The sequence below is a fragment of the Otolemur garnettii genome, unplaced genomic scaffold, assembly GCF_000181295.1.
Source record: "Otolemur garnettii isolate 467f Iridium unplaced genomic scaffold, OtoGar3 scaffold00322, whole genome shotgun sequence".
Classification (NCBI taxonomy): domain Eukaryota; kingdom Metazoa; phylum Chordata; class Mammalia; order Primates; family Galagidae; genus Otolemur; species Otolemur garnettii.
In genome coordinates, this window is record NW_003852717.1 from 22,219 (window position 1) to 33,600 (window position 11,382).

An 11,382-nucleotide genomic window follows, 5' to 3' on the forward strand; every position below is an offset into this window, starting at 1 on the left:
AGAAAGATCTGTCATATTTTCAGGGCAGCCCTGCAGTTCCGACCTTATCTTTAACTGCAGCTTGCTCAAGGCCCTGGCTGGCTCCTGTCACTCCCCTTTCCCTTAAGCAGTGTACTCCCATGGGTCCACCACCAGGACGCTAATCAGGCGGGATCTCTCTGGAACCCAGAAGCAAGTTTCTGTCCCCAACCCTCTTCCTCCACCATCTCCTCTTTCTCTACTTCCTCCTCCTCTTTTGTTCAGTATTTTAATTTTATGTAGTGGCTACACAGTCATCTTATTAAATTTATGGCTACAAGTTTCAAACATAATCCTTTCTGAGCAAGTCTGTGGACAGAGAATAGTTTTAAATTACAACTCTTCTCACTGGAAAGAGCGGCTCACCCCTAATCCCAGGGACTGGGAGGCTGAGGCAGGAAGATCACTGGAAGCCAGGAGTTCCACACGGCCCTGGACAACACACAAGATCCCATCTCTATGGCAACATAGTGAGACCCTGTATTTTAAACATTAAAATATTAGCTGGTCATGGTGGTACACGCCTTTAGCCCCATCTGGGAGGCTGAGGCAGAGATTATTATTTTCAGTACCTTAAGATCAGAATGAGCATAGTTATCTTACATATAAAAACAATATGGTAGAATTGAAAGAAGATAAATTTAGGAAACTGGACAGACTGTTGTTTGTCTTAGATCTGCCATCTACAAGTTGTGCAGCTTTGAACAAGTGGTTTAAACTCTCAAGTTTATATTCTGTCCGCAAAGTTCCCTTTCCACTTGGAAAATTTAGTTTAATTGACCTTGCTAAGGAGCCCTTGAGTCCTCCCTCTGCACAGATGATTACAGGGCAGGCAGCCAAGCAGCTTGTCTAAGCAGTACAGGGTCTCCTGGAAGAATGTGACTAATGAACGTCCCTCAGCTTCTCCCTAGCATTCAAAAGGAAGGAGATTCGTTGGCATAAACTAAGGTGTCTGTGAGAATTACGTGGCACAAGAACGCATAAGAAGCCTCTTGAGAATTAAGAAAAAGAGAAGAAAGGCTGTTGGCCAAAGTTAAAACAGGTATCTTTAACCTGGGGTTTTATAAATAGAATTCAGGTATCCTAGATATATGAATAGGGAAAAAAGTGCATTTAACTAAGATTTAGCATTTCATTCTATTGTGAATGTAGCAAATAAAAAACAGTATCATTAATAGTATTTATGATTTTGTCATCAATAGAAATTAAAATAATTTTCTCTCATAGTTTTCTTATTTCAGATATCTCAAAACACAGAGGGTGCCAAAAAGAGTATACACATTTTAAGAGATGTTACCTTTGTATTACTTTTTGAAGTTGAATTGAGGAAACTATTACTGGTCAAGTGTACCTGGACACGCTATGCACATCTATTCTACCTGCAATTCATACATTTTGGGGGAATGATCGATTTTACTTCCAACAAGGTCTCTTAAAATGTGTATATAAATTTTTTGACACCTCTGGTATTGTTTACACTCATTATTTATCCTTTGAAATTATTCTAGTTATTAGAAATGCCACTAAACCTTGTTATTTGATACATTATGTGGAAAAACCTATACCAGACATTTGGGTTTTATTCCATTAGCTTCATCAGGGTGTTCAATATAATTTGTTCACTCATTAGTACTATGAATTTCATTTTGTGCATTTAAAATACTATATTTTGAGACAAGATCCAAAAACATCAATAAATCACCAAAAGTGCTGACAGCACATTAAGAACAAGGTCCTAAGCCTTGGACAGCTGCTTCGGAAATGCTGGTGACGATTTCTCTGGTCCCGGAACCCGGCTCAGTATCAGTGTTCTGGGAAATAATAACGAATGCAGCCAGTAGGCCAAAGAAAAGCCCTCGGTAGGGACTCAGGGCTGTCTACAGTTCCCCTGAGAATGTCCAAGAATGTGCATGGGAAGGAGAAGGACCTGTTCTTTGTCAGACACCAGATGGCAGCAAGAAACGTTTGTGTCTGCTCCACACTTGGGGACAGAAGTTGGAAATGGAACATCAAGGAAGCACCAAGGAGTCACTGGTCTTCATACCAGCCTAGCAGTTGAGTGCTTGGGTAGCTATCTATTTAAACCAATGGACCAAGTTATGTTTGTAAAATATAAAAATATGTCAAATTGCAGTGGGACAAAACAAGAAGGTAAGTAGGCACCTAAGGCAATGTCCAGAACAGAAATGCTGAAAATATTTTACCACTTTCTCCTTGGATCCCTCTGGATCCCTCAATCCTTGCCTCTTACCCCCTCCCCACCATTGAAGATACACACAGAGGAAGAGAGGCAATTTAAAAGCAGTGGTGATCCCATTGCATCCATTCTTTTGCTAATGAAGACAAGCAAATGCAAAATAAAGTTTCTACAACTAGTCACGTTTTAGAAATTAAGACAAAGAAATAATGTCACTTTCCTAAAACCACACAGAAAACTGAAGATCAGTCTAAGATAGAACATGGCTTACCCATTCCCGATTCTTCCCCACTGTGCCCCACTTACTGACAGTACGATTAGAGAGTTGCCCCTATAATTTCAGAGACAGACAAGGTAACAACTAAAATTTCCAGTTTGGCACCCCCTCCAGACTGTTCTTTTTGTGTTTAGGAATTGTCTGTCCAGAGTTTTTTTTTTTTTTTTTTTTTTAAAGGCTACTGGAATCTTTAGGGTCCCACGACCACGTGTCTGTCCTGCCAGATCTTTGGTTCTCAAGTTTCATAGTTTGAGCTTGATCCACAGTTTTGTTCCAGGGTGGAGATTCCAGTGGTTAAGTCCTCACTGATTAGAACAATGCATGAGCAGACAGCAATATGAAAGCTGCTGTTAAGATTCTGCATCTCCATAATTTAAAATGCAGTTTGTTATGGTAAGGCTGGTCCTCTCTCCCTTCCTTACACCATTGATTCAATTCACTCCAATGGTATTCATCAACTATGCAGTGTTAGGCATTGTACGACTCTCAGCAACATACGATGTACAAAAGAGACACAGCCCTGTTTCCAGGGAGCTAACAAGCCAGTAAGGGAAACAGCCATTTTTTTTTTTTTTTTAATTTCATGTAAGTACAAATGCTACATTAATATAACACACACAGCTCACTTTGCTGAATGTAAGAAAAGATCACGATTCCACAAGGGATAATGGTGAGAACCTGATTTAAAATGGGAAGTCAAAAAAATTAATAAAATAAAATGGAAAGTCGTGAAAGGCTTTTCCAAGGAAGTAACATTTTATCTGAAAACTGAAAGATGATTGTGTGGGGTCGGGGAGAGAAGGTTGGGAAGAATGTTCCAATTAGAGAGAACAGCTTGTGTGGACTGCTGAACAAGAGGAGTAATTCATTCCCAAAAGGTGCACAATCCAGGTTATTTCTATACAAAAGAGCAATATATCTAAACTCCTTAAAGTGAAGCAAAATCAGGAAACAGTTTCATCATCTGTATGAACAGAATCTTTTGCTCCCCGTAGACCATGATTGCTGATCTGCTAGAAAGGCCACAGAGAAGGAGATGCCATAAGTCTTGGATTATTTCAAATACTGCATCACTTTATCAAACAGTTTACAATCACACTGATGTATGATATTGTTCAGGTGTCCTTGCAACGTATAATTTGTTCCTTGGCTTTCACAAGCTTATGTAGTTTATTAATAGAAACACTTTGCACTTATAACTTGCTGGAGTTCTCATAAACACTCTTTAGACCACTGCAAAACCAAAACTCAACGTGTGAGAGGTACACAAGTATTCCCATCACTAACCGTGGGAACGCAGTCCTGCTGTGCTGTGCTGTGAGGAACAATGGGAATACCGTTTTTTTAAAGTCTTTGAGTTGAACATTTGTAAAATTCCAGACTAAAAACTCACTGCCTTTTTTTTTTAAATTAACACGTGACATAGACCATGCCCTCACTGCCATCATTTCACTCTCTTGCTTTTATATTCTGCAAAGAAGCTTTTGCAAGAGCATCTTAGTGAAAGGAACTTTTTAAACTCCTGGCTCTAAGTTCGCAGAAGCAGGTCTACTCTACTATAAGAACCACCCCAGGCTTGGCGAGAACTCCTCCACCCATAGGGTCCTACTGAATTGCTTAGTACTTGTTTTACACTTGGCTCCCTCTCAGGATGACAGAATAGCTATGTCCCTCTTCATGCTTACTCTCTCCTTTTTAAAGACTAAAACATAGATCCCAGGGCATTTTCTATACTTATACTTATGTTCATATAAATTAGAATGAGGAGGCAAGTTAAACACGCTAAATAAACAAAACTGCTCCACAATGCTGAATATTTCCCAGTGCCCGTGGGACAATGTTCAGCATCTGGCATCATTCATACCGAATGGGAGGGCATTACAACCCCGTCCAGCTGCCATTACAGTCAGACTATCGTTATCTTTGCCACTCCCTCGTTTCCTTGACATCTCTTTTATCTTAAGGCTTTACTTCATAATCACTATTCCTCAGCACATGCTATGTTCTTCCAGGCCTCATGCTGTTCCCACTATCTGTTTTATTGGTGAAGCTTATTTATTTCTTAGTTCCCTCGTCTACATCACTTCACATGCCAATGTTCTTGGCCCCACGCAGAATAGACGGCGGCCTTAGTTATGTTCTCTTGCATTTCATGACCACTATTATCTTACTTGTTTTTATACAATAATTTTTGCTTGTCTTTCTCTTTTCCCAACTAGATTTTTAATTTCCTAAAAAAGCTAACAGATATATTTCACATTGTGTTTAGATGTCTGTTTCCCGTAGAGCCTAACACAGTGTCTGTCGTACAATAAGCACTCAAGAAGTACCTACTGAATTAAGTTAGAGGGGATTCTAGATATCTGTGTAATAGATCATTTTCATCATCTGGCTGCTCCCGATCATGTGGCATATTCTTCAAATTAGCATTTAGAATAGCAATCAGATTACAGAGCATGCTTTTTCTCCAATGGGTGTGGCATTATAATCGGTCCTTGTCAATTTTTATTCTTGCCACGTCTTTGGGGAGCCTAATTCCACACGCAGAGCAGTCCCCTGTTCTTATCAACACCTCACAGCCTGCGAGGCCCTCAGTGTGCGTCTGTCCTCCACCAGGAACATGAGGTTCAAATTCCCTCTCGTGGCCATAAGCCTGGAGGTTGCCATGATTGTTTTATTTGGATTATTTGTTCAGTATGAAACGGATCAGACTATTTTCCAGAAGCAAAACACCACCGGGCCAATGGACACAGGCAGATTCCTTGAGCTGTATCCTCGTGAGTAGGCAATTTACTGCTTTCATACATTTTTTGGTTCCTTGGGTCCTCAGAGTATGAAATTTTTGAACACTGTAAGTTCTTGAGCTCCTTGTAGAATGAGACGATACTCATGAGTACAAATGTTTCTGCAGCGGTATCTGGTTGTCTTCTCTGTGATTAAGGTGTTTGGATAAGACCTGCGTCTATTAAAATATGAGAACAAGAAACTGAAATTTAAAATACTTGATGAGTTTTTGTGTTATCTGCCTGCTGCTAAATGAGTTCTCCTTGAGTTGGTCACTAGTTCTGCAAGAAAAAAGTTTCACAAACTTCTTACCCACCCCACTCACCAAAAGAGCCAAAGGTAAATCTGTAAGGGAGAGCAGAAATGAGAAATTGAGTAATAAGAAGGAGAGCCTAGATTTGAACACCTTAGGAATTCCTAAGGTATAAGAGCAGGTGTTTAAGATGGCATAGGAATGGAGTTTGAATCTAAAAAGATGTACTCAGGGTTTTAAAATATTCTGAAAAGTGGTCACTTTGTTCTTTTTTGATGAACAGAAAAGTGTGGGTGCCTACAATTCTTTTCAAACAGAAAAGAATTATTTTCTTCCCTGGGAATAGTAATTTCAGGTTTCTAGTTTCAGGTTTGGCAGAACAGGCTATAAAACAATACAACAATAACTACCACTTACTGAGTGCTTACTATGAGCCAGACATAATGCTCCCTCTTTAACCAGGAAGGGAGATGGGAATATATCATTAATAATAGATTGTTTTTCTTAAATAAGGCCCAAATAATTTTTAAAATATAAAAATTATTTTAAACAGCAATGTTTATTACATCTAGGACATATTCTAAGTTTTTAAAAACAATTTGACACTTGTTTTTTTAGTCCTACATTTTTTGAAGGCGTTAATGTAATGAAGCTACTTTCATGTAGAAATGATGACTTAGCAAAAATACAAAATTGAAAGTTAAGGGCAGAGTTAGCCTCACAAGTGGGAGCCTCAGACTCCAAGTCTAGTTGTCTTGACAATGTATAGATATCCATGAAATTTCTTCACTAAGTAAATTTTATAATTTGTAAGTTAACAATAAAATAGAACATAATTCTGTTCAATTCAGTGTGATTTTATAACTTTCACTTATTCATCCATTTATTCATTTAATAAATATTTTCACTGAGTACCAAATACATTATTAGAGAAAATTTGTTTTATTTTATTTTATTTTTGAGACAGTCTCACTATGTTGCCCTCAGTAGAATGTTATGGTGTCACAGCTCACAGCAACCTCAAACTCTTGGGCTTAAGAGAGTCTCTTGGGTGGCACCTGTGGCTCAAAGGAGTAGGGCACCAGCCCCATCTACTGGAGGTAGCGGGTTCAAACCCAGCCCCTGGCCAAAAACTGCAACCAAAAAAAAAAGAGAGAGAGATTCTCTTGCCTCAGCCTCCCAAGTAGTTGGGACTATAGGCGTCTACCACAATGCCTAGCTATATATATATTTTTTTCTTTTTCCTTTTTTTTGGGGGGGGGGCTGTAGTTGTCATGGTTGTTTTGTCAAGTCTGGGCTGGGTTCAAACCTGCCAGCTCCAATGTATGTGGCTGGTGCTCTAGCTGCTGAGCTACAGGTGCCAAGCCTACAGAAAATTTATTAAAAGGTAAAACAAATACGATCCCTTTATTCTAAGACTCCACTTTCTGGTACACCTATAAAGAAAGAAATGAAATATACTAACATAAATAAAATGATGAAAATACAATCTAAGATTAATGTGATTCAAATGAAATTATCTTAAGACCTGAGTAGGTTAATAATCTGCATTATTTTGAGATGTACCTTCTAAGTTCCAGTGTCAAACTTCAACTTCTAATTAAAACTTCAATTCAGAATTTAAGATAAAAATCTGAGTTGGAAGTATGTTCCTAAATATGACCTTTTTCAATAGCCTAGCAATAGAGGAATAATTTCTAGAGATTCGATGTACAGTATGTTGACGATAGTTAACAGTAGCGTGTTGTACAGATGCAATTCGACATTAAATTAAATCTCCCAGTAGATGTACACACACACTGGTAACTGTGTGAATGTGATGGATGTGTTAGCCTGACTATGGTGATCATTTCACTATGTGTATCAAAATGTTAAATTGCATACCTAAAATATACATCATTGTTATATGTCAATGATATCTCAATAAAGCTATTGAAAAAATAGAGCCGAGTCATCACATCACTCTTATATGCCACTTAGGATAATCATAGAAATTCATTCATTTTATGATTTACTAAGAAAACATTTATTAAGCTACCAATTCTTGTCAAGCAATCTTCAATGCATAGGCTCTATTCAGGGGGAAAAAGCAGACAAAACGTGAAAGTTCACATCCTTGGGAAGTTCACATCCTCATGAAGTTCATGTGCCAGCAGAGGAAGACAGAGTACAAACAAAGAGATGTGCATTTGGGGGTGCAGATAGGTGCGTGCCTGGATCCACACGAACACACACATTTAGACGGTAATAAAATGCCACAGCTATAAATGCAGCACGATTAGGGAAATAAATGCATCTGGACAAGGGGGAATGTCCTTGCTCCCTTTCTCAATCTGGGTTATGTGAGAGAACTAACTCCCAACAGCACAAGGCATCCACTGCACGCAGCTAAGTTACCTTTTCTTCATCGTGTATCTAGAACACCACAAAGTGAAGTTGTACGTGGAAGGCAGTTTTCATTCTCTCAAAATGCTGTCAGTATGTAACCCGGGCTACAGGCAGTTAAAACTTCTCTGTTATGTAAGAGTGGCTCTCAAGACCTAAATTCTGGCTAGTTTTAATCTTCCAGTTCAGCCATAATATTCCTGGTTAAAAACCGTTTGTAGAAGAGCCTGAGAAACTGCACAAATGTGGTTTGATATATATCTTTTGCCCTAGATTTCAAACAATTGGCATAGACAGAGTTTGTGTAACAGCACGAGTTACTGGTGAGCACATTATTACTGTTCATCATGAGGAAACAATCTTCAAGTCAAGTCAGCATTTCGGACGCCTCACCGTGGCAAATGCAGGGATTCAAACACAGGGAAGGCTGACTCCGGCCTAAGGTCACGGTGCATCACAGAGGTTCTCAATTGCAGTGTGATGAAAAGTGTTGAGGTTTTCACAACCAAGGAAAGTAGAATATGAACTTACATTTTAAATAAGTTAAAAAGGGTCCAAGCTTATTCTCCATCCCTCTCCCCTGTGTTTGGCTGTGCTTTTTAGAACAGTAGAGGAAGGGGGTGATGCTACACTCACTGCCTTTAGAAGCTGCACACCCCTCGGCGCCACCACAGAGTGTCTCAGATACATGAATTTCATGTTTCATGTCATGAACGAACCCTGAGATATTCATTTGAGAAACAAGCTATAATCTATGGTTTGGAGCTTTCTTGACAGCTAACAAATCGTCAGTCACTCTGTCAAGGCATTTAATTTGACAAGGACTGAAGCTTGACCGTGACTGTCAGCTAATCCTTACTAACATGGAGACAACTAGAGAAAATGACAATTTAAAGAGAATGACCTCTGAGGACTATTTACAGAGGTGTCTTTGATACCTAAGGGACACTAAAACAGTATCTTTTTGTACTCTGTGACGCTGAAATCCTTTAGTTTGTCTTGCAATTTGAATGGATTATTTACCCATACATGATTTTGTAATATTATACATTGTTCATTTGAAAAATACTGCATCATTGAGTTATACGGATCTTCCAAATGTTGACACATTTCATTACAAAATATCAGAAAAGGATATTTGTTAATATTGCCAACAGTCTTGCCAGAAAGCCCTTGTGAAGTACCAGAAAATTGACAAGCTTGTGGTAGACACAAATGTTCTAAAATTTAAATATTTAAAAACTCACAATAGATCATGGTAATAAATACTGTCAGTTTTTTAAATTGAGATGATTCCTCATTTCGGGCATTTTTCAGAAAATATTTGACACATGCCTTGTCTGAGAAATGACTTTTACATTAGTCTTTCTGTCAAGCAACGCAGAATTTCACTAAGAAGTTACTTGTTCCTCTTTTGACTCAATCAATCATAAAGGACTTTTTCTTCTGAGAAGCCATCACTTTCCAGCAGTGCTGTGCATGTGTGTGCATTTCAACATACTGATTTATACATATTGAAAAAACACGCATAAGAGGGTCAATAGTTGATAAAATTAACAGTTTTTACAGCTTCCCCTGGCATTTCTTAAGTAAAACTGGCTTTTTCCCCCACAAGTTTGTGGTGCTGAAGAACCACAACGAGAAGCGTGGATGCCGCTGCTTTCATGACGCTCAAGTGCCAGCAGTTTTACACGCCATTAATTCTTACCATCCGTGTAAATGTCATCATGAGTGAAAAAAAAAAAAAACCAGGATTATCATGGAAATAGTTTTAACCCCTCAGACTCCCTGCAAGTGCCTTCAAGAAACCCAGATGTCTCTGGATCTCACTTTTGGAAGTGAAGAGACAGGTACATTGGCAAGGGAGCTACACAGAACTCAAAATGACTTTACGACATGCCATACTAGAAATGAATTAAACATGATAATTTATTTTAAAACTGTATGGGTAAGAATCTGTCCTTGTATTTATTCAGCTTGTCTTTTGCTAAAAGACTTGGCAGGTCTTCGCGTGATGGGCAAAGTGTGGCTGGTTTGTGCAGTATAAGCAATTGCTCGGAAATTGATCACTGCCCTTTTGTTACCTCGTTATGATCTCGGAATTAACGATCATATTGTCTATAATGTATGGCCTGGGAGTAAGGCACCATCTCTAGCAGAACTCATAAAGTGCCTTTGAAGTGAATAGTTCAATGTAAATACTGTCTGTTTAAAAGACAGTGGAAGCAATGGGCATAACCAGGACCCAAACTCAAGGGCTTCTTAGAGAAATTGCTGATTCCAGGTCCCAGAAAAGAAACCGCCATGAATGGTTAAAGACTAATGGGACCATGAAAGAACATGCAATCCAGCATGAAGGGGCACCAGTTGCCCAAATTAGGAATAAATGGAGCATAAAAATAATAATGATATGATTGTAATAGAAAATGAAATAAAGAAAAATGGAGTCAATAACCCGTAGGAACATTCCACAAAAGAGGGCTGGGGGAAGCTCTTCTTTACAGAAGGACACTGACTAATAAATAAAATAGAGTGCAGTGATAGATACAGAAAATTACAATTTTGAAATTATCAACGTAATAATTCATTCCAGCAAAGTTTATCCAAGGATGCTAAAACTATCAGATGAAAAGTTATTGGAGAATATCACATTCACACGGTCTGAAATAATCCCCCCAAAGATTACTTTTCACTTAGAGGGTAAAAAGTGCATTTATAATGGCAAGATCTAGCAGCACGGTCTTAACCAAGTAATCAAACTTGCCATTACCAGTGAGAAGAACAACAAAGCACATGCCTCCAGGTAGGATTCAATGGGATATACGTGAAACCATCTGTAAATATTTAGTCTGATTCGAATCATGGTGAAACAAATACAATCATTCTGTATAGAAGACAAAGCAAAACCAACAATTAAAAATATGAGGGAAGCCAGGCACAGTGGCTCACGCCTGTAATCCCAGCACTCTGGGAGGCTGAGGTAGATGGATTGCCTGAGTTCACAGGTTCTAGACCAACCTGAGCAAGAGTGAGACCCCATCTCTAAAAATAGCCAGGTGTTGTGGTGGGCACCTGTAGTCCCAGCTACTCAGGAGGCTGAGGCAAGAGAATCATTTGAGCCCAAGAGTCTGAGGTTGCTGTGAGCTGTGACACTACAGCACTCTATCCAGGACAAGAAAATGAGACTCTGTCTCAAAAAGAAAAGAAAAAAAGAAATATGAAGGCAAGCTAGTCTAAATGAAAGGAGTCCAATACTAACAAAGAAAGATGTATGAAGCTGGACTGGATAATGAATAAAACAATTCTGTAAAAGGACAGTTTGAGACTAGTTGGAGGAATTTGAATTCAATTCTATATTAGGTACTATCATGGTATTTATTTGCATTTTTTATTTGCATTTTTTGAATGTGATGATATCGTAGTTGTTTGAAATGTCCTTTTACTTAACAGATTCTTGTTAATGTAGTT

General features: G+C 38.6%; 1 protein-coding gene across 1 annotated transcript in view; it reads left to right on the forward strand.

Moving 5' to 3' along the window:
• The first annotated feature begins 5,112 nt into the window (after positions 1-5,112).
• The window catches only part of RHAG (Rh associated glycoprotein), a 23,617-nt gene continuing 17,347 nt past the window's right edge, over positions 5,113-11,382 (forward strand). The window contains exon 1 of the mRNA XM_003803523.3: positions 5,113-5,269. Coding sequence (XP_003803571.1) covers positions 5,113-5,269 — 157 coding nt within the window. The remainder of the gene's footprint in view (positions 5,270-11,382) is intronic.